This window comes from Chionomys nivalis, chromosome 9 (assembly GCF_950005125.1).
Source record: "Chionomys nivalis chromosome 9, mChiNiv1.1, whole genome shotgun sequence".
Taxonomy (NCBI): domain Eukaryota; kingdom Metazoa; phylum Chordata; class Mammalia; order Rodentia; family Cricetidae; genus Chionomys; species Chionomys nivalis.
The window spans coordinates 19,429,991-19,456,629 of NC_080094.1; the positions used below are offsets into that span (position 1 = coordinate 19,429,991).

Here is a 26,639-nt window from a genome sequence, read left to right on the forward strand (position 1 = left end):
AGCTGGGGTTTCAAGTGTTTACAAGCCACACATGGACGTTGGGAACCCAGCTTGGGTCTTCTGCAAAAGCAATGTATACTCTTAACCACTGAGCCATCTCTCCAGTCCTTCATCTTAAGATAACCATTTCTTGACTGTAGATTCCTTCATTCCTGCAGCCTAGAACCTCAAATGAGTAGCCTGGACTTGATGGCTTCAGTTTTCTGTTTTGTGCTCTACTCTCTCAAGCAAGTTCATGCAACAAGTGTGGTACCAAAGCCTCTGCCAGGGGTCACCCCAAGTTTCCACTGGGCCAAATCCAGCAGACAACTTTGTGCAAAGAAGAAAGCATTAGGGCTACTACAAAGCTTTATAAAATGTGGTATTTTGTCTCTTGAGACAAGGTTTCATGTAGCCTAGACTGGCCTCAAACTCACCTTGTAGCTGAGGATAACCTTGCCTGTCTAATCCTCCACCTCCACCTCAGTAAACTTAAAACAGATGGATGCTGCTGTTAGGACACCTCTCCTTCTCTCCATCCTTTCCCAGCCCCTAACCTACTCGAGTCCAAGGGTGGGGCCGTCAGTGTGTCCCCACTCTGACATCCAGTGTCCAGAATCCTACAAGAGGGCAACACCCTTCACGACATCAACTCTTGCATGTAATAAGGACAGGGGTCCTCGCTTGGGGTTGTACAACTGTATGGTATGTCTTTGCCTCTGTTTCCTGGGTTAAGAGTGAGAAGAACCAGAGTTCTGTCCACAGTCCTATTGAATGAGAATGAAGAACAGTTTCTTCACTATAAGCCCAGTGGGGATCATGGGAAGGCCCACGACAAGCCAGTGGGTCCCGAGTTTGGAACAGAGGAGGGGGGCACCCTGGTAACATATAAATCTGTCACCAATCAAACTGTAAAATATATGCCGCTATAGGGCATTATGTAATTTCAAAGGGAAAGTTTGACAGAATAAAGCCCAATGCCAACCACCTGGAATTCCTAAGTTTTTACCATCTATCAACTGAGAAAACCCTTCAGCACCACCTGTGAATCTCCAAAGCTCTTCCTGTTCTGGGGACCTCCTAGGAGAGCCTTTTGGGTACAGGCAGGTCTGGGAGCCCCCCCATACTCCGGCATGGTCTCTTGTAGAACTCAAGCCAGTCCTATGCAGGCGAGTGTACAGCAATAACTACAGTTAGATCAACAGGTGTTATTAAAAGGAATTTAATAATCTTAATTAAAAATCCATAACAGCGAATTCCGTCACAGGCCTTGGCAGCTGGAAGTAACTCCAGGGACACAGGCCCCTTGGGGAATATGGTCAGACTCCATCTTGGAGGCATGGCGCTACTTCAATACAATATCAAAGATTCATGAGAATTTTTTTTAAAAAAAGTTTTAAATATATTAGACTCTTTTGATTGCCATTTTTACACAAAGCTGCTGATACAGTATACAGAGTTTTAACTTTTTTCACATAAAATACATTTTTTTCCTTAAGTGTTCTCTGTACATCAGTGGCTTCTGGTCTGGTGAGTTATTGCGGAGGGCTGGGGGTCTGCTGACTTTTCCTGGGTGTGCAGAGCCAGCCCTCCCCCCCCCCCGGCCCTCTGGTCAACAAGGGACTCCCGTGGAGGAGAGGCCAAAGGGTTTACTAGGAAAGTAGTGGGTCACTTCAGTGGAGTTGTCCCCTGGCCATGTGACCCTTGGCTTTTCTGTGCCCTGGGGAAGGAGAGGCTATCACCAGGCTACAAACAGTGAGGGTTCAGACAGTCCTGGTGTCATGGAAGGATGGTCCCTCTGGAGAGCATTCTGATATCCTGCTTTGGGAGAGCAGGTAGGAGAGAAAGCTCAGGATCCAAGAGTATCAGACACTAAGAACCAAAACTCTCACACTGTTACAAAGTTAGACTGTGCTAGGTCAACCAGGGAGTCGTATTTTAATTTTATTTATTTAATTGATTTTTTGAGACAGGGCTTCTCTGTAGAGCCTGGAACTCACTGTGCAGACCAGGCTGGTCTTGAATTCGGAAATACATTGCCTGCCTCTGTCTCTCTAGTACTGTGATTAAAGGTGTGTGCCACTATGTCCAGCTGGGTGCCACACTCTGGCAACCTTTCCAAGCATCTAAACATTCATCAAATAGTGAAGAGAAGCTTCATTAATGCTGAATATTTGATAAAGAATTATATCCGCAAAGTCTTCAGTAGACCTGGGCTTAAGAATCATTCCGATTCCCTGAGCTACTGGCCAGCAACTCACAATCTGGTGATAGCTACCAATTTCTAATTGTTTATGGAGAATAGGGTGGGTGCAAGTAGCACAGTTCACAGGGAACTGCAGGGCACCAGTTTGGAAATAGATGTCTGCAGTTTGCCAAGAATGGCTACCGAGACACAGGTTCCTGGTAGGAGTGGGACATCTGGTCAACCTTGCCAAGCTTCCCCTAGCCCCTGGATCCACACTTTCCAGGGAGAGAGGCTGGCACACAGGGAAAGGTTTGCTATGAAAAGGAAAGAGTAGTTGTTCTCACTCCCAATATGCATTGGTTGGGTAGGAGAAAAGACTGTATGATTTATGAGCAAAAATGAGCAAGAGATGACTGTAAAAGCTAGGGATGCGTTTGACAGCAAATTGTAGGCTTCTAATTCTTCCAGGCTCTGACCTCAGACAGCATTATATTGTTCTCCAGGGATGCTGGCCTTAAGGTTACCTCTGAAGGCTCTAGATGGACTGGTGAGGTGTGTCTGCCTGGAACCCGAGACCTAGCATCTACACTTAGTAGCAAATGTTATCTTGGTGTGGTCATAAAGTTGCACCCCAGCTAAAGAGATTCACACTAAGAACTGCAGGATCTGCAAAGCACAGGGGCACTGGTCTGGGGTGCAGGCACTCTTATCAGAATAATGGATGCGTCTGGGGATGCCCACAGTCCTCAAGGGCTCCAAGTCCTTGCTGCCTGGCTGGTCCATTATCTGCAGAAACTACTACCACCATGTCTGGTGTGTCTCAGCACCTCAAGAGGTTACACAAGTGAGTGAGTGGGTGGCCCTGGCTCATGCACTGGAGGTTATTCCTCATCGTGACTCTCAATATTCCAAAGAGTCACAGGGAAAGTGCCCTGGGGACTAGGAGCCCAAACAAGGAACGTCTGTTTGCCCCTGGTGGAAAACATGAATGAAATCTCATGAGTCCACACTGTTCGAGGCTAGCTCCCACAGAAGAGGCAGCTAAGTTTCCCATCCCTCAAGTAGACAGGAATGGCCCAGAGGGCAGAAAGAAGTGCTGGGGGTAAAGGAGGAATGTCCTGAATGGCTCAGAGAGGGCAATAAAGACCTTCACTCTCTGGCCCCTGAGCAAAGAGCTCCGTAACCCTGGGCAGCTGGCTGCCTGGGCACTGCCCACCTTGTGGCTAAAGTCAGCTTCAGAAACATCTCAGTGTCTGTCAGAGCCAAATACTGGTTTAAAGCCACATGTGTGTGTGTTTTGATCAACCTCTTTCAGTCATGGGCTGAAGAACCTAGCTAAGGCCCAAGGGATTCAAGAAACTTACTTTGGTCTCCTATGTTGCCCCACCATGCCAGATTGCATTTGTCCTAGAGTTGGGGTGGGGGTGACCACCTTCTGCATCCAGCTCCCTCCCCACACCTCTGATCCTGATAAAGCATTACCCTGACCCAGATAGGTCCAAACTCATCTCTAGCCTCCTGAGGTCCCAAGGCCACAGTGGGGACAGAGACCAATGGCAAGACTGACTACTAAGGTTTTGGCACAGGGGGCCATTACAACATGGGTATCTGTTCCTTAAATCTGAATCTAGACTTAGGGACCCTCTCAGGGCTCTAAGGAGGTAGTTTAAGGACAAATAAAAGGAGCACAGAGCAAGGAACAAACTTGTAGCTTGCTAGTTACACCAGAAGATAAGAAGATTTTGGTGGAGCCTGTGTGTCGCACCCAAGGTATGGCACACAATTTCGGTGGGAGAGTGTGGTGGTGAAATGGTGCGGGCTTCCTTCCCCAACATCAGGAAGACGAGGGCAGCAAACCTATATAGCTGGAAGGCAAGTCAACTCCAGCCACGCCACCCCTCTCCTGGACTCAGCACAGGACAGTGGCCACGGACACCTCCGTTTGCAGTTTTGGGCATTACTGCTCCAGCGAAAGTGGGTTGGGAGCTTTGAGACCTCCTGGCAGGAGCCAACAAGTGACCATTGGCAAACAGGTCTTACATAGCATTACAGAAAAGGCGAAGCGTGGAGGGGCGTGGGCCCAACAGTCACTCTCTGCACACTTGGCTGTGTAAGGCGGGAGGGTGGTGCACAGGCAAGCAGCAACTGCTCACTCAGACTGAGAAGGACAAGCTGAGATGGGCTGGACCCAAACAGCCTGGAAACCACAAGAGCTGGGGTGCTGTGCCCTATCAGTGTTAACCAGGGTGTCCTCAGCAATGCACTCATCCTTCCCCTCGGAGGCCCCCACAGACGCTCCTGATAAAATTCACTTTTCAAACACCAGACAATAAAACCCAGCCGTGACTTTGTCTCGAGAGAAGGAAAATTCAGTTACCTCCCACCTGGAATTTTACAGCCTCAAAGAAGATTTTAACCAAATGCAGTTTGGAAAATACCAATGTGTGGCATCCTACCCAACTCCTGTGCTTCCCCAGAAGACCAAAACAAGACTTGGTTTCTTCTAAGAGTAGATGGCCTGGTTCTCAAGTGTGGCCCTTGAACAGTCAGACACCAGCCTATTGACATGCGCAAGAGAGTGGCTCTCAGTGAGGCTGTTGGGAGCAGGCCTGGACCCACTGATCTGATGATCCATATTGATTCCTGGATCCCATGAAAACAGAGGAAGACTTCCTGTCCCTCCTAGGTGTGGGTGGTGGCCCAGCCAACCTGATGTGACTCTAAGCAGAACCGTGGGTCTCAACTGAGCAGGTCTGAACCCTGTGGAAGCCAATAGGTGTGTCAAGACTTTCTTGTCTTCTGGGAATAACCTAAAAATTCTCAGCCCCACCAAGAGCTCAGGTGTAACATTCCCACACACTGAAGTGTGTGTGTGTGTGTGTGTGTGTGTGTGAGAGAGAGAGAGAGAGAGAGAGAGAGAGAGAGAGAGAGAGAGAGAGAGAGAGAGAGAGAAGGGTGGTAGGTGTTAGTTCTGGTCTCAAGAAGCCTTTATAAAGTACAGAACTGAGATCCCAAGCTCAGCCTCCCTGAATCAGAGTGAGCTGGGGCCGCTATGCTTCAGATGCAGGCATTGAGGCGGGAAAGCAGCACGGAGGGGAATAGGGATGCGATGGGCAGCTGGGCATGAGGTGTGGTCAGCATTCCTCTGGAAAGTAACTCCCACCTCTCCCTGACTGCCCTCTGACACCTCCCCAGCCAGGGCTGGCATGGATTCCAAGGGCACATCTCCGAGGCAGCTCTCTCCTCCAGCTCCCAGACACTAGGAGATCCGGCAACAGCCATGGACTTTCTCCTCCATCTCCTCCATGGGGGCCTTGAATTTCAAGAGCGGGGGATCTCCGCTGGTCACCGTGTAATACACCGAGGTCCCGTTGCTGCTGTAGGGGGAAGTTCTGCCTCCGATCAAGGGGGCCTTGCCTTCACTGCTACTCTCCCCTGACCTGGCCACACTGCTGCCCAGGTGGGTACTTAAGAAAGGATGGCTGAGCAGCTTGGCTGCGGCCCGCTGCCTCTTCAGCTCCAGGAGCGTTTGGGGGCTCTGCTCCTTGAAGCCGCTCCAGGGCGGGGGGACATCAGCCACACTGGGGTTGCCATAGGCCATGCTGTAATCAGGCATCTCGTGCATCTTCCATATGTCCCCATTGGCCAGTGCGTACTGGTAGGTGCTGACAGGAGCCCGGAGGCCGTTCTCCACAGGCCCATCCAGTTCTCCCCGGGAAATCTTGGTAGAGAATTCTGAGAGTAGCACTGGCTTCTCCAGCCTGGGGTTCTGGAGGGAGGGAAGTAGGGAGAGAGGGAAGGAGGGAAGGAGGGAGGGAGGGAGGGAGGGAGGGAGGGAGGGAGGGAGGGAGGGAGGGAGGGAGAGGGAGAGAGGACAATGTCAGTATCACCCCCCAGCTAGAGGGCCTGCACCCACCAGTCACCTGCACCTCTGCTGAGGGACCTGAGTGCTGAAACCCATCCTGCATATGTTTCTCTACCTCTGTATAGTTTTCGGGCATCTGGGCCTGAGTTCTGGCAGGGCAGACCAAAGCCCACCCCAACCCCAGGGCTGAATCTAATGAACATATTTTATTGCCAATGTCCTGGAATGAGTTAATAGACAGGGCATCCGTGAAACTCAACTTTGAGACTTTTGCTAGAACAACTGGAAAGACGTTCTGTAAGAACTACAATTGGTAAAGATGCTGCAAGCTGTGGGCTGCAGAAGCACAGAGTCAAAGGTGTCCTCTCTGCTTGTATGAGAAGCTGAGATCAAGGGACACTGGTCACAGGGAGACTAACCTCTCTGTGTCTTCTGAACCCCCACCATGAGCACCAAGTAACACCTGCAAGCAATGTTACTTTAAAAACTACAGATTAGACAATTACAACTACATGACTGAAGTGAGAACCTAATTAGGGGGACACTGGGGGTCTCCTGGGACAGTGAAAGCATGTTGCATGACATGTAAAAGTGGCGTCCACAGACGGTGCAACACAGAATGAAGTCAGGTGTGACGTGTGCGTCAGTACTGCCTCATTGCTGACAACACAGGCAGTACACAAGTGCAAGACCTAATTAGTGTTGGTGACAGGAAGAAACTGTAAGAATGGGCAAGCCTGTGCAAAACCCATCCAGATGTGAAGTCCTGTGGTTAGAGACCACTGAATAGAGTCAGAGCAGAGGTCACTGAAGAGTGCTTCAAATGCAAGCAATAAAATTATTTGACTCAAAAATAACTATGAGAGTCTATTAGATTGGGATGAGCTCTCATTTAATGACTAGGGCCCTTATAAGAAAACAAAGGGGACAGAAAAAGTGGTTTGGTTGATAAAGTACCTGCCACATAAGAGTTAAGACCTGAGTTTGGACTCCCAAAATCCACTCAAAACTTTGAGTGTGGTCATTCATGTCTGCAACGCTGATGCAGAGTGGGCAGAGACTGGTGTACCTCTGGAGCTCACTGGCCAGCCGGTCTAGCTAATCGGTGAGCATCAGGTTCAGTAAGAGACCCTGTCTCCAAAGAAATGGTGGAAGTGACTGGTGGATATCCCAGACATTGGCCTCTGGCCTGCGCATGCGTGTACACTCACATGTGTGTGCCCACACCTGTAAATATACTATATAAACAAAAACATGTTTTAAATTTAAAAAGTGGAGGTGTACACATACACAAGGAAGAAGGCTTGTGAAGACAGAGGCGAAGATCAAAGTCATACTAAAGAAGAAGGGACACCCAAGCCACTAGAAGCTGGGAGGAGGCCTCAGCACAGACCTCTCCTTCAGAAGCACCAAGAGGAGAAACCCTCTCAACATCTTCATTTTAGACTTCTGGACTTCAGACTCCTGAGTATCTGCCATCTTTTTTTTTAAACTATGTGTTTATTTATTATGTATATACAGTGTTCTGCCTGCACCAGATCTCATTATAGATGTTTGTGAGCCACCATGTGGTTGCTGGGAACTGAACTCAGGACCTTTGAGAACAGCCAGTGCTCTTAACCTCTGAGTTATCTCTCCAGCCCCAGTGTCCACCATCAAAAGTCCCCACTGTTCCCTCTGGTACTAGAGATGAAAAAGAAGACTATACCCCGTCTTCTGAGAGTGTCTAGAACCCAGGGCCACTAGCTGCTGCAGGAGCAGCTCCTCAGAGACTGTCCCAGAGTCTTGCTACAGTTTTCAGAATACCCCCTTCAACCAGATGGCAGCTTGGTAAATATCATTCTCAAACCTTATGTCCCTGCAAGAGGTCTTAGCCCTTAGCTCCTAGGGTAACTGTCATGATGAACCTCTCTTGTGGGGGATTCAGGACCAGATCTATTGGGGGACAAGAAGGTCTATGGCAGTGTCCCTGCCTAATACACCCAAGAGTCACCTCCTTAACAATATCAGCCGCCACCCTCAAACAGGAGCCAGCTGTTTAAGGGTACCACTCAGCTATTTCCTCAGATCAGGAGGTGGGTAGGACCAGGCTGGGCCCTGTACTCTTCACAAGGCAGTGGCCAACACTGAAGGAAGGAAGGGGGTCCCTTACTGGGTCCTTGTTCTCCTGGTCTGTCCTGGTCTCCCTGATGTCTCCGTTGTAGGTGGAGGTACGCTGGTCCTCTGCTGCACTCCGCTGCTGCCACAGGATGGCCTCTCCCTCATACTCTTTCCGGTACAGGTTCGTTCTGTCTGACAGGCTGGCTCGACGCACCACCTTCCTGAGGGGGACAGAGGAGGTGCTGGGAAGCTGTGGCCAGGAGCCACAGGCAGGCAGGTGCAGGGGCCCTCGATTGCACCATACCACTCACCCACGGCTGCCTGCACTGGACGTCCTGCGGCTCAGGGATGACTTGTGCCTCAGCTGGGACTTCATGATGACATCATGCTTGTGTTTAAGTTCCAATAGCAGGACCTTGAACTCCTCTTCCTCACATAGGTCTGAAGGAGTACAAGAGTCAGTTGCAGAAGGCAAGGTAGGGGCTCCACACCACAGGAGCCACTATGGAAACATACCGAAAACTCTGAGAACCTTCTGGGGCACACAGGGAGGGGAGAAAGCAACCCCTGCTTCTTTCCTCAGAAGAGGGTGGGATTGGGAGACCGGGGCCTCTGAACTCCTGAAGTTCCCAGCTAAGAAGACTGAGGAACTCATACCGTTCTGGTAGGCATTATCAACTTGACACAGACTTAGGCATATTTGGGAAGAGGGAATCTCAACTGAGGGCTTGCCTCCATCAGACTGTCCTGTGAGCAAGTCTGTGGGAGCATTTTCTTGATTGATTTGGGAGAGGTCATGATGTGGGAGGTGATGTATGCTGGGAATATGTTTTATTGCCATTGGTTAATAAAGAAGCTGCTTTTGGCCAATGGCTTAACAGAGTAGAACCAGGCTGAAAGAAATATATATAGAGAGAGTAGACGGAGTCAGAGAGAAGCCATGTAGCCTCCAGAGGAGATAGATGCTTCCACCTGAGCTCGCTGAAACTTTGCCGATAGGCCACAAATTCATGGTGATGCACAGATTAATGGAGATGGGTTAGTTTAGGATATAAGAGCTAGCTAGAAATATGCTTAAGCTTTTGGCCAAACAGTATTGCAGTTAATACATATTTCTATGTGATTATTTCGGTTCTGAGCAGCCAGGAATGCACAAGCGACCTTCGACTACAGGGTCAGCCCACTGTTGGTTGTGCCACCCTGGGCATGTGAGCTTGGGTTGAATAGCAAAGCAGAGGGAGGAAGCCAGTAAGCAGCATCCCTCCATGGCTTCTCCTTCACTTCCTGCTTTGAGTTTCCTCAATGATGGACTATGAGGTGGAAGTGTAAGTCAAATAAACCTTTCCTTCCCAAGTTGCTTTTGGTCAGTGTTTTATCACAGCAACAGAGAGGAAACCAGGACACATACCCTTGATGGTCTCTGGAAGAGTCATAAAGTTTCCCTGATGTGAGTATTGAGAGAAACAAGCAGAGTCCTCAAGCAGGAAATGAAGGAATGATGCTGAGAACTCCCCCTGACCCCACCAGCCATTGATACTGAATTTATCAACTTGTCCATCTTCTGGATAACCTGGTCCATAGGTTCATCATCCTCAGCCCACCCATCTACTTATCTATCCATTCATCATTATATCCCACATCACATTACCTGTCTATCCTACTCATCCATTCACCCATTGATCCTCTATCCATTCATCTATCTGTCTGTCTGTCTGTCTATCTATCTGTCTATCTCTGTCATCTACTTGCCTACTTTTAGTATGCATCCATGTGTTCAATGTCTACTCAGCATCAAAAAGATGGTAAGTATGTACATACAAAGTATGAAGCTGTCTTACCTATTGGCATCTCATCCATGGACGTCCTGGCACTGAGACTAGCTCCATGGGACACTAACAGCTCTGCCATTGGCATCTGCAACACAGGAAGAAGTTCATGTTCCCCATACCCAGGCTTCAAGAAGCCCAGAAGCTGGAGAAAGTACCCGAGATCTCTTAGAATGTGACCCAAAAAATGGAGGAAAGTTGTTGCATGCTGTAACCATGAGAGATCCCTGTCAAATTTGATGGACTTGGCACCTCCTCCCAGCATGCCTGGGTTACTAGAAGAAGGAGAAGCAGGAGGAGGAGGAATCAATCACGATTCCACAACTGTTGGGTCTCTATGGGTGGCTGCACAGGCTGCAATCACATTTAGGAAAACACATTCTACAAATCTGAGTGTTTGCAACCTCCTTGAGTCTTCTCATCTCCCGTACTCACCGTAGCCAGTGCCTTAAGTGGGTCCTTGCTCACTTACATCATTTGCCAGCCCAAAGGACTCTACATGGGGTGGGAAGTACCTGTCCCCAGAAGGCTGCTGCATGCAGAGGCTCCCAGCCATCCCAGTCCTTCACATCCACACGCACTCCGTGGTCCAGGAGGAGTTCAGCTGCCCGCAGGTATCCATTGGCCCCAGCTATATGTAGCTGGAGGAGAGAAAAGAAGTGAGCATTCCGCGGGCAGTGGTGGCACACACCTTTAATCCCAGCACTCAGGAGGCAGAGACAGGCGGATCTCTGTGAGTTCAAGGCCAGCCTGGTCTAAAGAGCGAGTTCCAGGGCCTTCCTCCCAAAAGAAGTGAGCATTTCTAAACGGACTGGCTCCACATTTGGAGGCAGGTGTCCTTTCTCACCCCCCAAACCTCAGAGCATCCTGAGGGCCAGAGAATGGAACAGAATGAGGTTGTGGGGCTGGAGAGATGGCTCAGAGGTTAACAGCATTGCCTGCTCTTCCAAAGGTCCTGAGTTCAATTCCCAGCAACCACATGGTGGCTCACAACCATCTGTAATGGGGTCTGGTGCCCTCTTCTGGCCTGCAGGCATACATGCAGACAGAATATTGTATACACAATAAATAAATAAATATTTAAAAAAAAAAAAAGAATGAGGTTGTGACACCAGCCAGAAGGGTGCAGGGGATTACCATGTGTGAGATAGAGAAGAACAAGGGGAGGCAGAGATGAGCTCTTCACCTGAACCCTGGAGAAGGAGTCTCAGAGGTTCAATGCGGTAATTTGAAAATATACCTACCTAGTTTTTGGCACATCTTTTAAAATGTGGGATCTGCCTTTGAATATAGACCACACCAAGTGGCTCACTTGTAACCAAGAGGATATTACCAAGGGGCAGGGTATGATTATGAGACTGGGGCATGACAGGCATTGCTGCTTCTACTTTGTGCTGTCTTGGATCCATCGGGGGGGAAGTAGCCATCTCATGGAGCCCCAAAGAGAAGTAAGAAGGCAAGAAACAAGCCAGGCGTGGTTACACACACCTTTAAGCTCAGCACTCGGGAGGCAGAGGCAGAGGCAGGTGAATCTCTGTGAGTTCGAGGCCAGTCTGGTCTATAGAGTGAGTTCCAGGACAGCTAAGGATACACAGAAAAACCCTGTCTCAAAACACTGCCCCCCTGTAAAAAAAAAAAAAAAAAAAAAAAAAAAAAAAAAAGGCAAAAAAACTGAGACTTCTGCTAACTGCCAATACTAACATCAGCTGTGCTAGGGAACCACAGGAAGGAGATGGGTTCTGAGGCTTGTCAGCTGTGGAAAATGAAACCTCGCTGGCTAGCCAGATCCCTTAAAGTGCAGGGTCACAGGCAGTCCTTAACCAGGGAATAAAGAGCATAATTCATATGGGGATATTGCTAGTGAGGAGGAGGGTTGTCAGAGCCAGCATGGCGGCACTTGCCTGGAGTCCCATCACTTGGGAGGCAGAGGCAGGATGGTGGGCTCAATGTCAGTTTGAACTGTATAGCAAGACCCTGTCTCAAAGATAAATAAGTAATTCCTGGGGATATCTCAGAAGTACAGCATTTGATAGCGTACATGAAGAGACACAGAGCCAGAGATAGGAAGGAGATTATTATCAGTAAATAAAAAATGAGTTTTCAGACTGTGCTCAATGCCAGTTAATGTTAACACAATAACTATGTGTTAACTGGATGGACAGACAGTGGATAAATGGGCAGAAAGATGGACAAATCGATGGATGGAGTGATGGAGTGACGGATAAAATCTGTTACAGTAACCCCAGGGAGAGCTGAATGAGGAAGGCCGTGGTTTTCAAGGGCATAGTAGGCAGAGACTGGATGATACAAAGCAAGACTGTGTGGGCGAGCGGGTGAAGGGCAGTCCTTGAGGAGAGTGTAGGTGCTGCCATGGAGACAGAGCAAATGGGCATCAGAGCCCAGTCCCAGAGCTCCTGACTCCCAGCCCCAGGTGAGAATGGCCAGCATCACAAGGAGGCTGGATCCCAGCCTTAATTGTCTATATTCGGGGAGGAGCAGGGAGTCTAGAGGAAACCCAAGGACCCAAGTGTATAGGCTTTCACCATGACCATGAACCAGACCCAAATCAGTCAGCCCCAGTTGGTCTTGGTTCTGGTACCTGCCTCCCACCCACACCAGCCTGACCTATCTCCTCACCAGCGTGGCCCCCTGGGCATCTATCCAGTCAAGGTCCTGGCCGGCAGCAATCATGCAATGAATGTCCGCTATCATCTTCTGCTCAGGAGCTGCCCGCATCTCGTTGATTTTCTCCTGGGTGATTCCTGCAGGGGTGTGAGAGATTGATTATTCAACTGCATCAGGTCTGGGTCCCAAGCAGACAGGGAAGACATGGCTTCTGCTCTCCAAAGTGTACCAGTCACCCAGTACAAAGATCCTTGTCCCAGGCCTGTTGAACACAAACACCATGGGTTACCTCACAGGACAAGGGCCGTTCCTTCCTGGTACCTAGAAGGCTTCTTATTGACATCACTCACTTTCTGCTTGCTGTTCTCCCTGCTAGGCCGGAGCACCTGCCTGCTCACCTCCTGCTGCCCCAATTGCTACTCTGCCTCATTCTTTGGGTGCTGACCTACATCACCTCCCCAACTATTGCCCACTGGCCACCCTTTCTGACCAGGGTCTGTTGGTTTCCTTTCTCTTGTATACCACTGTGTTTTCAGCACCAAATGCAACAGTTAAGACATTTTTTGATGTTGTAAGAATATCTAAATTAATGAATATATTACTTTCAAATAGAGACTTGAGTAAGAGATAGAAGGGCCCAGAAAGACTTTTGCATTTTGTTTTCTGAGACCGAGTCTCACTTTGTAGGGTAGGCTGGCCTCAGACTTGTGACAATTCTCCTGCCTGAGCCTCCCATCTGCTAAGATTACAGGCACAAGCCATTCCAGTTCCAGAAAAGTATGTTATAGCCCACATATATCTCTGGCTAACAAAATTGTGCCTGTCACTGGTGGCTACTGATTAAAGAAGAGAACACAATGTCCCATTAAAAACAAAAACAAAAACAAACCAATGGAATCAAATATCCTTGGGTACAATCCGGGGCAATCTTCAAACTTGAAGGGAGAAAAGCAAAGGTTACATGCTTACTTTGACTTCACCAAAGTTAGTACTTCCCACCATCAGACTAATTATCTGTGCCTATAAGCCTATGGCCAAGAGAAACTCGGGGTAATTTCATACCCCAACATCTGATCATCAAAAGAATTCATGGCTTCTATGCAGCACATTTTAAAATATTTTGGCAGCTATATTGAAAGATGACCCAGCGGGCTTCCTTCATACTCTGGCGACTTTATAACTCCATTGGGGTGTCTGTAGTTTCAGGTTGTTTGGCATAAAAATTATTAAAAACTTTCTATAGGAAATTAGTGGGGAAATGCAGGTACCAGGAAATACAGCAGCCCAGTCAACAGGGGCCACAGAGATCTGGGGAGAAGAGAGGTGCGGACCTCGCAGGACCTTGGGTGGCAGGACCTTGGGTGGCAGGACCTTGGGCTGCAGCTATAGGCCTGGATTTAAGACCCCTTTTACTTGGGAGTGCCCCCCCGGGATGCACGGAGGGAGTTGGGACTGGCAGGTGTCTCTCGCTGTTACACGTGCTTCCCTATGAAGCTCACTGTGAGCTGAGAACAGCCCACATCTTGTTTATCTGGGCCCCTGGCAGCCAGCTTGGTGCCTGGCACCGAGCAGCACCCGCAAATGTTCCTGACTTCTTACCATGTTCCCAAATGGGGACACATCTTTATGGTGAGTGTTGACTGAACTGGATTGTCACAGCTGACAAACAGAAGAGGAGGCCAGCTGAGGCCGCCTGCGTGTGTGGGCGACAGGGAGAACAATATCTCCCTCTACACGGCATGTGTTCCAAGGCCCTTTCATGTCCCTATCTTTTAATCAGACGGATGACAATAATAACAAGGACCTGTCCCAGTTACTGGGAGCTAAGCACGAGGCTGGCAGGTACAAAGCCAGCCATTCCCACCCATTGAAACCATGTTCGCTGCACTGTGCCCACGGTGTAACATATTGCTCCCCCTTGCCTTGGTATGCCATGCAGGTCTCGATGACATCCAGGGTGGGTTCATCCTCGCAGAGGTCATATGGCATGTTCCCATCAGAGTTGACAGCAAGCAAGTCAGCCCCACTGCAGAGAGAGGGTCAGAGTGAGAGCCAAGAAGGTGTGTCCAGGTCGGTCTAGCTGTCTCCATCATCTGGCTAACCATTCACAGCCTCCTCTAGCAGCCATGACCCCACCTAGGTGCATCCCAGCTAAGCAATGCCCTTCCTTTCCCACTACATCCCGGGAATGCAGTGTTTCCGCATTTCAGGGTCCCATCAGGAAGGGACCAAGGTCTCAGATGAGCTCCATCAGCGGATGGACACTTTGAGGGAGATGTCAAAGCCCTCTCTGATGGCAGTAATAAAAAGGATGTAAACAGGACATCTCACCTGCTACCTGCTTGAAGCCAGGCTAGATATAAGTCCTTTGCACACACTGCCTTAAGGAGTCTCCCCCAAGGGGTACTACTGGGGGCCTCAGCTCATTCAAGAGGAGACAACGACTCAGAAAGGCTCGATCATGTGTCTCAGGCCACACAGCTTGGATATGACAGGATCAAGATCCAAGCCCAGGTCTCTCCTGTGTCAGCCCTGTTTACTCCATTCTCCCTATGACAACATGCAATATGCATATTCACCCTCTTCAGTCCCTTATCCAAGGAGCTGACCAGGACATGGGCAGAACAGAGTCCTGGGGCCCCATGGAAGAACTCACCCTCCAGGCCAATAGAGCCTGATGGGTAATTCTAATCTGACATGACCGAAAATTGCCTGGGAAGAATCTCAATAAAGCCTTAGCTAGATCGGGTTGATCTGTAGGTATGTCTATGGGGGGTTCCTTGATTAATTATGTGAAAATACCCAGTTTAAAAGTGAGCATCAGAAAAAAAGTAAAAATAAATAAATAAAAAAAATAAAAAAAAAAGTGAGCATCAGGGGCTGGAGAGATGGCTCAGCGGTTAAGAGCACTGGCTGCTCTTCCAGAGGTCCTGAGTTCAATTCCCAGCAACCATATGGTGGCTCAGAACCATCTGTAATGAGATCTGGCGCCCTCTTCTGGCGTGTGGGCATATATGCAGGCAGAATGTTGTATACATAATTGATAGATAGATAGATAGATAGATAGATAGATAGATAGATAGATAGATAGATAGATCTTCTTTTAAAAAAAAAAACTGGGCAGCATCATTTCTGGGTTTGGAGCCCCGGATCACATTGGGGTAGAGAAAGCTAACCAAGTGCTAAGCAATATATACAGTCATTTCTGCCCTTGACTGCGTGACTAGCTCCTTCAAGTTCTTGCCTTGATTTCCCCACAATGAGGAACTGAAGCCAGTACTGTCAGTCGGATAGATCCTTTCTCCCCTAAGGTGTGTTCTGTTTTGACCACAGTGGCAGTATCCACTATGGATACTGGAGCAGTATTCTGGTGTGACTATGGGGCACTCCATGGCAGAAAAATTAAATGCAGCCCCATACATTCTTCCCACTACCCCCAAAGAACACAGGGGCCTGGGAACATATATTTTACACTCATGCCTCAGCTACTTCCAATACAGACCAGCAGGAAAGTGCATGAAGCCAGGTTGGCACCACTCAGACCTCAGGGCCCTCCTGGGTGGCACCTAGTGGGTCTCTGATGCTCTGCCAGTACCCGTGTGATGGCTGCCTGCTCTTCACCCCTTCTCCTGACTCCCTGCGCTCAGATACTGTCAGTCTCTAGGACCCCACCCACTGGTCTTGCTTTCCTGTCCCATGGGCCCAGGACCTATTGGTCAACATGTGAAACGGAAGGGGAACTGGGAAAGCAGTAAATAAATCCCTTTAAAACAGGAAACACACAGAGAAAGGGACTTTAGGGGAGGAAGACAGAAGGAAAGTGATGGCGGGGAGAGGAGATGGAGGGGAATGGAAAGGCGTGAAGAAGGAGGGAAGGAAAACTGAGGCACGTGGAAAAGGCCATCTGTGGAGGGGGAGGGCAGGCTGCCCCGGGGAGGGAGGGGCACGTACTACTGAACGAGGATCTTCACCAGGTTGATGTGGCCGCAGGTGGCTGCGGCGTGCAGGGGAGTCCACAGCTCGTTGTCCTTGGCGTTCACGTTTGCACCATGGGAAAGCAGCAGCTTGACGATTTCTTCAAAGTTGTCAATGCAGCACTGGGAGGGACACAGAGGTGGCAGAGTGAGGCCAGGCAGGGCCTAGGACCCTGGTGGGGACACACTACGCTCCCCACAACAGACCACGAGAAGGACGGTGGAGACAGACAGCCTGAGTTCGAATCCAGCTCTGTAACTTTGCGAAAGGCACTCTGCCTCTTAGAATCAGTCTCCTTGCTGAGTAGAAGAGAAGCTGATAACGTGCAAGATAAGAACAACCTCTGCAAACAGCCCCAGTCGGCTATAAGGAGCTGCATTCAACTTGAATGAGCTTTTAAGATCCCAGATGGCTTTCTCCAGGCAGCATTCTAAGGGGAGCTCTTAAGTCACCCCTCAGCTCAAGCAGGATTGCTCAGGTGTGTTAGGGTCCCGGCCCACACCCTCCTTTGGGGTAGTGGCCTCCAAAGTATCACCCTGCATGGCCATTTGAAACTTTTAATCTGACCTGGGAATGCAAACCCTGCAGAGATTACCAAGTGACTAAGACTCCTCCCAGCAGGTTCTGGGGGTCCTGGCATGGTCACTTCAAGGAGATAGACTGTTGGTGCTCCTACCTGGATGGAGTTGTGGGCATAGGTGGGTGAACCTAAGTGATGTGGGAGGGTCCAATTCTGCAGCTCCCCCAGAGAACACAGGTCCCAGGGACAAGGAAAGATTCCCCAAGGGACACAGCCTCACTCAGGGAGAATAGAGGTGGGTACTGAGTCAGTGTCAGTGGTCATTCTGAGGTATATTGGGAGACATGAGCTCACCCTCCTATCCAAGTAAGCCAGGTTTGGTCTTCAGAGCCACGGGAGACAGGGGTGAGCTGCACTCATAAAGCTAGCACAACCTGACTTGTTTATTAAAAAACAAAACCCAAATACATTTCACTCTTCTGGTTCTATGTGGAGGACAGTGTGTGTGTGTCTGTGTCTGTGTATCTGTGTGTGTTCGTGTGTGCACACGCACATTGGGAGGGACAGAAAGAAGCTATTTTGATGTCACCGAGTTTAAAGATGGTGGTGGCCTGGCCAACGTAAGTAAATGCATGAACACACGAAGAAGAGCATGGAGACCAGCAGAAGAATCGGCGGGAGCTATGTGAGCTCATGACCCCAGATGGTTGTGGAGTGGGACACCACCACAGCTCCCCGCATCTCCAGCCAGGACGCTACACCAGAAGAACATGCAGGAAAGGAGCAGCCGTGTGCACAGATGGTGCCAGAGAGCCAGTGCTTTCTGCCAGCTGGTCTAGCATGTCTGGCTCCAAAGGTACTTTTCTGGACAGACAGGGAAAGAAAGGCACAGCCCATGGTGCTGTACTGTCTTAGGAGGGGCAAGCAAACCATGCAGTGGCAGAACACAGTCAGTAGAGGGAGACACAGGCACTGGGGCCAGGCATAGGTAAGAAAGAAAACCCTGCGTGGGCAACCCTCTGCAGGAAGGAGACAGGAGGACCAGGAGATTGATTGCATACCCAGAGCTGTGGAGTCGTGTGAGAGCGATCCTAGAGCTGGCGCAGGGGCGCACATGTCAAGTGGTGCTGGAGGGGGAGAACGGACATGGGGAAGCAGGCTCTGTAGTCATTATAGAGCCACAGCGGGAAGTGGCACCTGACTCCTCCTGCCTCTTCTCTTCCAATACAGAGCCAGCTGAGTATTTGTCTTCCAAGTGTTTGTCCCCATCCCTGCCACCCAGGATGCCTCAGTTCTACCTCCAGATGCTCTCTGCTTCACTGTATCTAGCCTTGCAGCTTGACATCTGCAAACCTCAGAAGCTTCCCCATGTCCAAGAGAAGCAGACCTGCTCTCCTTGGCTAGCCTTGGGAGGCTCTTCAGGTGCACCAGCCTTCCCTGTTGCAGACAACAACAATACGCAGCTGATCAGAAGTAGCTGATACTTTCAGAAGACCTAGTAGAGTCGGGCACTAGGATTCGCTTTGGCCATTCACTGCAGCATTTAACCCTCAAAACGGGCCTGAGGGTCCTCTCCCCACCACTGGCCCGGAGAAGCAGAAAGCTACATACAGAGTAAGAAATAGATGCACTTACGTTTGCAATCCAGCAACACCCAATTATCTTGTACTAGGGATCATTAGTTCGAGACTAGCCTCGGCTGCACAGTAAGAGCCTACAAACTTTAAATAAATAAAAACACAAGGTGCCCACACAATAACAAAATCAATCTACAGTATTGGATTAGAAGTCTGTCTCCAAAGGTCCTGTTCTCAGCTCGGCTAGTCCTGCCTCCTACTATGCTTTCTAACTACTCCCTCCAAGTCACACGGGAAAGGGTGGGCTGTTTCCTCATGCCTCTGTGGGTGCTGCCCCTGCTCTCACGCTGTTCCTTTTCTTTCTGGAAAATTCTTTCTCACACTCATACATGCAAACTCTTACTTCAAGCCTGAGTGCAGGTGTCCTTCCTCTTTGGAGCGTATCTCAGTTCTCCTCTGAGGCCCCCCAGCTGCAAGCTGGCCAGAGACCTCTGCTCCCCCCCGTGTGAACGCTGACCACACTTTGTTACCTCGGCTGTGTGTTTCTGTGCCTGTGGCCACATCACACCACATAGTCTGTAAGCACAGACACGTCCTAACTCCCTGTCCCTAGCAGAGCATCGGACATAGGAGTAGGTGAGCAAAGAGGAATTGCTGGATAAGCGAGAGAGAATGGGAGTCTGTGGGCCAGCGGGGGTGGTGCCTACTAAGGACCATCCCACAGTGGAGCCCGAGGCAAGTGTGGGGTGGTGATAGAGTCGGGGTAAGTTCTACAGTTAGGCTCAGACCCTGGAGAGGTTTTCCCTCCTGACGTACTTGGAGGCCCAGGGGCCCCCAGGAGAAGCTAGACCTGAGGAAGTCATGTGATCAACAGGAAGAAGAGGACGTGGGGTGTTGAGAAATGGAAGGAACCCCAAGCCCAAGGGAGGGCCTCACGGAGGCAAGAACAGCACCTAGAGGGAGCCCCTGGGACTCTGCTGACCACTGTATCCAGAGAGTCAAGGCTGCTGCTGTTAAGCCTCCCTCAGCCATGATTCACTGTTTGACTTAGAGGCCAGAGATTTCACATCTAACACGGCCAATCTGTATTTAAATTCACTAAAATTAAATAAGAGTTAGAATCCAATTCTTGCCACATTAGTCACATAACTCTGTGTCCACACAGACACATAGAACATCCATTCCCATCTTTGTGGAAAGTTCTACAGAACAGAGCTGCATCTGAGCCTCAGTTTTTTGAGATGTAAAATGGAAACACCAGTGTTTTAGAGGGTCGCTATGAGGATCGAAATGAGATAGACCTCTGAAGTAGCCATGTGATAAACTGTAATCATAACTCAAATCTTTTAAAAAAAAAGATTTTTCAAATCTTTAATTATGTGTATGTGTAGGTATGTGCATATGTGCATGTAGGAGCTCGTGGAGGGCAGCAGAGGGGGCCAGATCACCCGGACTGGAGTTACAGGTGGTTGTAAGTCTGACACAGGAGCTGGGAACTGAACTCGGGTCTTCTGCAAGAGCAGTGTGTGCTCTTAGCAGCAGCGCCTTCTCTCCCACCCGATGACTGCATATTCTGTGCTGCTCGCAGAGGGTTTCCCAGCTGATCATTTAATCTTCTCTACAACACAAGGGGATGGATACTGTTTCTTTCTCACAGGTGAGGAAACCGAGGCACAGAGAGCTTTAGGAACTTGTCCAAGGTCACAGGCTGGTGAATGACAGTTCCAGGCCTCACATCTGACTCTATCCTGACGGCCATTCTATCCTTATGCCCCTAGCTAATGCTGCCCAGCCTCAGAAGCTGCCTTCCAGTCTTAAATCTGGGGTGGACTGAGGGTCTTGCCTGTGGAGAAGCCTCAGCATTCCAGAGTGAATGAAGCTGGGGTTTGGGTGATTTCCATGAGATTACAGAGGCAGTGGCTTAAGTGGGGGTGCCTGAGGCCCTGGAGGACAGTGAGGGTGAAGAGCCCATGCAGACAGCCCTTAGGCTCAGAGCTGAAGGCTGTGGCAAGGCCTTGTCCCAGCATCTTATGGGCAGAGAATGTGTGGCTTGTCTCTGTCCGTGGAGCTCCCATTGCCTGGTTGCTCACCACCAGGCTGCACTCTAGTCTATCTGTTCACAAACTCCGGTGACGGCACAGGGAAGTTTCAGTGCAGCCATTTACCGACTTCAACGTCCACATGTTAAATACCTACTGTACGTGAGCACAGGAAGAGACCCGGAACGCAACAGATAGAAGAGGCAGGCTGGTGAGGCGACCTCAGAGTGCCACCCTAGTGCCAAATGATTAGAGAGGAGGAGTTGTTGTAAAACAACAGAGAGAGACTTTGGTGGGCCAAGGGGCCACACAGTGGGTGAGAGTCCACGGGAGGTGAGGGACAGACACGCCATGCAGGCAGAGCTCGTGTGGGAGTTTATTGAGATAAAGGGGGTGGTGGAGGGGAGAGAGAGATACAGAGAGAAAGAAGAGGCAAGGACCAGCCTGCCTTTTCAGAAGAGCGGTGGGAAAAAGAGAGTGGGAATGGGTGGAAATTGTCTCTTAAAGAGACCTTTTGCCCCTGCGTACATACATAGTGGCATAGCAGCCACAGGACCCTGAGCTGGCCAGCATACTGCCTGGGTTCATCCTGCCAGATGACAGGGACCAGCATAAACCTGAGTCCGAACAGTGGTCACGTGGAAGACTAGAGTGCCTCTGTCACCACCCAGCTCTCAAGCTCTTCCTGGGGACAAGAGATAATAAGTGAACACACAGAGCAACGTAAAACAAATGGTGGGGAGGAGACCACAGTGTGGGACAAGACAGTGACCAGGCCTGGGAGCTGGAGGAGGGGCAGAGACAGGACAGGGCAGGCCTTAAGGGTCTTGTGCAGAATAGCCAAGGTTTTTCCTTTACCCTTAGGGTTAGGAAGAAGATATTAGAGAACTCCGAACTTTCAGCCTTTGGAGAAGCAACTATGGCAGGACTCAGCTGAACATCGGGGCCAATTAGGAGGCCATGGAAGGCAAAGCTTCCGTGTGGGTGGGTCCAGCCAGGGAGAGCTGTCACCACACTCCCTGCGTTTGATAGCACGTGCTTCCTGGCCAAAGGTCTTGGCCATGTGACCTTAGACAACAGAAGTTACTCAGCTTTGTCCTCGGGGTGAGTGGGATGTCCTGGTGGCTGTGAATGCACTTTGTCAGTTTTCAACTTCGACACAAATTTTCTCTGCTGGCGGTGAGGACACAGAGAACAAAGAACCCCTGTCCTCAGAGCCTGTCTCTGTACACGTGTGTATGTGCACCAGGGGCTCTAAGGGCCTGTTTGTGACAGACACACACATCTCCAAAGCACAAAAGCCTTTCAGCTGGGTTCTCTGTGCCCTTCTCTCATTGTCCCCTCTTCCCTGAGGATTTGGGGCACCAGTTACCAGGGAGCAGAGAGGCCAGGGGACCCCCGAGTGGCCTACTTACCTGGTGCAAGGCTGTGAGGCCATCCTCGTTACACAAATCAGGGCTGACCTTGTTCTTCAGGAAGTAGCGTACTGCAAGAGGAAGGAACAGGAGTAAGGTTCCTGTCACACATATGTGGGAACCCAGCAAGATGCCCTCCCCTAGACCCCAACACAAATGGTCTTGTTTACTCCCAACAGAAGGATAACAGGATGTCAACGGTGTCCCCATTTCACAGATGAAGAAACTGGCACAGAACCTAGGTCTTCGGTTGCCTGTCTTATCCTGGGTCACACATATAAGGGCTGACGACTGTCATATCTTCCTCTGGGCCAGTCACTGATCTGAGCTGTTGGGGGCTTTGTTCTTGGCAGTGCTGGAGATGAGGCCTCGTGCACGCTAAGCAAATACTCTACCACAGAGCTACATCTCTGGCCTTTTTGTTGTTATTGTTGTTTTGAGAGAAAGTCTTGCTAAATAGCCCAGGCTAGTCTGGAACTTGCTATGCAGCCTAAGGAGGTCTCAAATTTACAATTCTCAGCTTCCATCCAGAAGAGCTGAACCACAGGAGGTACACTACTCCGGACTGAGGTGAGAAGTTGGCATGGGTTGTCAATATGGAGCACTTTTTTTGTCCCCAAAGCCACACCCTGGCGTCTTCCTGACGGGGCAAGCATGGTCAACACATGTTCCTCTCCTGTAAGTGGAAATGATGCTGACCCTACCTCATACGGGATTATATGGCATCAAGTAAGCTATGTCAGGAACTCAGCATACTGGCCAGCTCATGGTTTGTAGGTATTTATGGTTATGCCTGGTTTTATTACCGTAGCTGTATCCTGCCTGCACCCTTGATAGCTTGCCAATGGGGTGTCAAATGCCTTCTTTGGCTCTACTGAGCCTTGGGGAGTGGTGGTGGTAGAGGTTTAACTACCCCTGTCCTAGATTTTAGGTGCGGTGCCCATATGCACAACACATGCATGTGTATATGTATGTATTTGTGTGTGTCCAGAGGTGGTGGGTGGATCTGAGAAGTGAGGAAAACCAGAGCATACACATGGTATAAGGGAGCCCCTCTCCCCTCCCCTCAGTGTCCTTTATCTTTGTCTTGTCCCACCCAGGATCTCAATATCAGCCAGGTGCAGAAGATAAAAAGGAGAGGCTGGCCTGTCTGTCTGTCTGTCTGCCTGCCTGCCTGCCTGCCTGCAGGCTGCTTCCCGGGCTCAGCAATGAGGGCTTCACCCTGCTTAGCACAGAAGGATTCCCTCATTCCAGGCTTCAGCTATGTCTCTCTCCGTGGAAGAAGCTTCTCATGAGGTGAACAGCAGAGTCCACTGGAGTCCACGGCTCTCTCTTCTAGACTTTCTAAAACACTAAGTGGCCCTAGCCAGCAGGGCTACCCCAGCTCCTCCCTAGACCCAGCTTCCCTGGTGGAAGTGAGTAGGAAATTGTGATTCTGGGCCAGAGGGCCAGACAAGGGGCAGCTCATGTAAATGAGCTGTATATGCACACTGCTTTACGGGAAAGGTCACTGTCATGATGCTAATGAAGAAGGGGCATGCGATCCTGCAAGAGAGAGGAGCAGGCTGGTCATGCCCTGCTGAACCTCCTCCCACCCATAGTAACAATGAGACAAGGTCACATACCAAATACCTAAGGAAGCCAGTGTCACTAGTCAGTGGCTCTTGCAGCCAGGCAGGGCTGAGGAAGTCTCCTCAATAATGTGCCTCTGGAGGAGGGAGCATGTTTAGGAGAAAGCTGTGGTATTCTGTAGGACAACCGTCAATCAACAGCCTCAAAGGTGCCAGGAAAAAGAAGGGGATAGACACCAGGGCAGTCTTCAAGGAGTAGGGGGTGAGGTAGCCACTTCACTCCATCCTCAAAGACCGTGCGCCTAGACCACAGCCCACTGCACTTTGACCTCAGCATGGACAGAGAGGCCTGTGTGAAGGGGAAGTTGAGGCCTCAACCCAGAATCACTGCACAGGTGTGACAAGACTTCTGGTCCCAGCCGGATCCTTCAGCTGCACTGCCCCCCATGAAGTCACAAGCCACATCAGGCCATGGCGGCTATCTCAATAGGAATTAACAAGCACATAGAACCCAGTGTCCATCACTCTGCTCAGCAGCCACATGGGGTACAAAGTAGAAAGAATAGAAGTCATGCGTGCCTATCTTCATAGAAAGTTCTAGGGGACAGTGTTGCTTTCAGGCATTGCAGATGGAAAACCATTTCATCACAAAATGCTCAAACCTTTCTCTGTCTCCCCTCCTCCACTGCTCTGAGAATAGCATCCTCAAGCCCTGCCTTGGATGCTAGGTCTTGCACGATAAAATCTCTGCTTCAGGTCACTGCCTTGCCCAATTTCATGGGACGCCATTCATATTGTGGTTTGGAGACTTGTTCCTCCCGAAGCTGTGCAGCGAAGGGCTTGTGAGTTAATCCTGCCCATCTGCCTCTCCACCTTCATTTCTTGAACTCCTAACATTTTCTGCAACAGTAGTTCGTGTCAGCTACAATAAGTGCTCTTCCTCTGACCGCTGTGCTTCTGCATAGCCAATTCTGGTTGCCTGGAAGATTCAACTACCTCTCCATCCTTGCGTATATCCACCAATTCAGGCATGCATGCACGCATCTATGCACCATAATCTAGGCACCTCCCTAACATGCATCTGAGCACATGTGCAATGGTATACATACACACATACGTGTGTACACATATGTGCCCCATTCCTCATCCTTTAAGTCTCACTCAAACTCCCCTGGCTGTGGATGCGATGTGACCAGCCACCTTTCTCTCCGGCCGCCATGCCTTCCCTTCCACGATGGACTGCACCCTGGAAGCCAAACCTTCTTTCCTTAAGCGGCTTAGTCAGACGTTTTCATGACAGTGATATGAAATTACTAACACAGCCACTGACCACCCCAGGCCCAGCTTGTATCTGGGATGGCAATGGTGTCCTGAGCCTAACAGGTGGTTCTGGGGAAGGAAGCGGCCATTATGACCCTGTCGGGGAAGTGTTTCTAGAAGGTTCTGCTCACATGAGCAGATTCAGGTTGTCTAGTAGATGATGGCTCAGGCTGCCTGTCCAGAAGACTCTCTGAGGCAGGAAATAGGCATCAGCCGCCAACAGCAGCATTTGCACAGTAATTATTGGGGGGGCTCTCTGCACTGTGTGGGAGCCCAAGCCGTGTAATTACCCTCAAGTCGGGCGGTTATTTTCATCCTGAGAAGTGGGACAAATCATCTCCAGCTCCAAGAAACCCTTAATACCCACGAGCCAAGGCTGCCTTGGCAGCTCTCACTAGGAGGCCAGAGCCTGGCTCTGAGCCCAGCTCCCTGGAGCAAAACCCCACTACCCTGCACACAGCCAGCTCCAAGTTCTCTGTGCTCAGCAAGAAGAGGGACTCTGAGCTTGTCTGCTCAGTAGTTCTTTTGTTGTTGTTGTTGTTGTTATTTTTTGAGGTGCTGGGATTAGAAGCCAAGGTTCTACTACTCAGATCCATGAACCAAGCTGATGGTTGCCATGGGGAGGAGGGGACGCTTCTGAGGCCAGCTGAACATCAGATAACCCCTCTGCCTCCTAGACAACAGGGCTCCCATCCCCACAAGCAGGACAGAAGAAACACAGCCTGGTGATGGGTCACTTACCCTGTGTCACAATAGACCGTGGAGCACCCACTGCCTGCGACATGCCCTGTGGCAAGGTCTGCAGAGGCTTAGCTTCAAGGGCCTACAGAGTGTGGCCCCACATAGGGCTCGCGCCTCAACCAACTCAGAGGCCAGATTATTATTTTCATCATAGTCTGTGTGAACGGCATGCTTTGAAGTTGCACATGGCCTGTTCCGCCATCTGAGATCTTCCATTTACCTCTCTAGGTTCATGTCTTACTCTAGGAACATCCTGAACAACGTGGGAAGGCAGATTGGAGTCTAAGGGACATGCTTTCTCCTCTAGCCAGGAGTGCCAGCTTCTCTCCTGCTTGCTCCACCTTGCTGCCCCCTGCCTAGCTTTCAGGCTTGGTCATCAGTTTATCAGAGTGAACAATCCGTTCTCAAGTACAAGTTTAGCTGTGGCCTTCAGCCTTCAGGTCCTTAGCTATAAAGTGGGGAGCAAAGGAGGGTTTCTTTTAAGGTGCTATGATGATTTAGTAAGAGCAGGCCTAAGCACTACTGTGATCAATTCCTAAGAGAATAAACACTGTAGCTGGCGAGCTACACCTGGGTCCTACCCGGGCTGGGCACTGGGTACTGAGGATGTTCCCATGGGCACTGAGAATCACCCACAGGCTTTCAAACCATCCTCCCAGATGGAACAGCCTCTCTCCAGGGAGCTCTAACAAAGGCAGGTTGAAGACCACAGAGAGGCCTTGGAGGACATCCCTGTTCCCCAGTGGGCAGAACACCAAGGAGATGACAAGAGGTGACTCCTGCTCCCCTCCCCTCCATATCTTGCTCCTGGCACCCCCCTGCACTCCTCCCACACCTCCCAGGCAATCTGGCTGGAATCTGGGCCAGCGGGACCATCTGCTCTTTCCCTTCTCCAGCT

At 50.1% G+C, this 26,639-nt stretch overlaps 1 protein-coding gene across 2 annotated transcripts in view; it reads right to left on the reverse strand.

The window, feature by feature from the left end:
- Positions 1-1,185: 1,185 nt before the first annotated feature.
- The window catches only part of Ppp1r16b (protein phosphatase 1 regulatory subunit 16B), a 90,100-nt gene continuing 64,646 nt past the window's right edge, over positions 1,186-26,639 (reverse strand). For both annotated transcript variants that reach the window (XM_057780854.1, XM_057780853.1), the window contains exons 3-11: positions 22,110-22,180; positions 16,535-16,680; positions 14,506-14,609; positions 12,596-12,720; positions 10,474-10,599; positions 9,971-10,046; positions 8,444-8,573; positions 8,185-8,353; positions 1,186-5,936 (exon numbers count right to left, since the gene is read on the reverse strand). In XM_057780854.1, the coding sequence (XP_057636837.1) occupies positions 5,427-5,936; positions 8,185-8,353; positions 8,444-8,573; positions 9,971-10,046; positions 10,474-10,599; positions 12,596-12,720; positions 14,506-14,609; positions 16,535-16,680; positions 22,110-22,180 (1,457 nt within the window). In that variant the 3' untranslated portion in view covers positions 1,186-5,426. The remainder of the gene's footprint in view (positions 5,937-8,184; positions 8,354-8,443; positions 8,574-9,970; positions 10,047-10,473; positions 10,600-12,595; positions 12,721-14,505; positions 14,610-16,534; positions 16,681-22,109; positions 22,181-26,639) is intronic.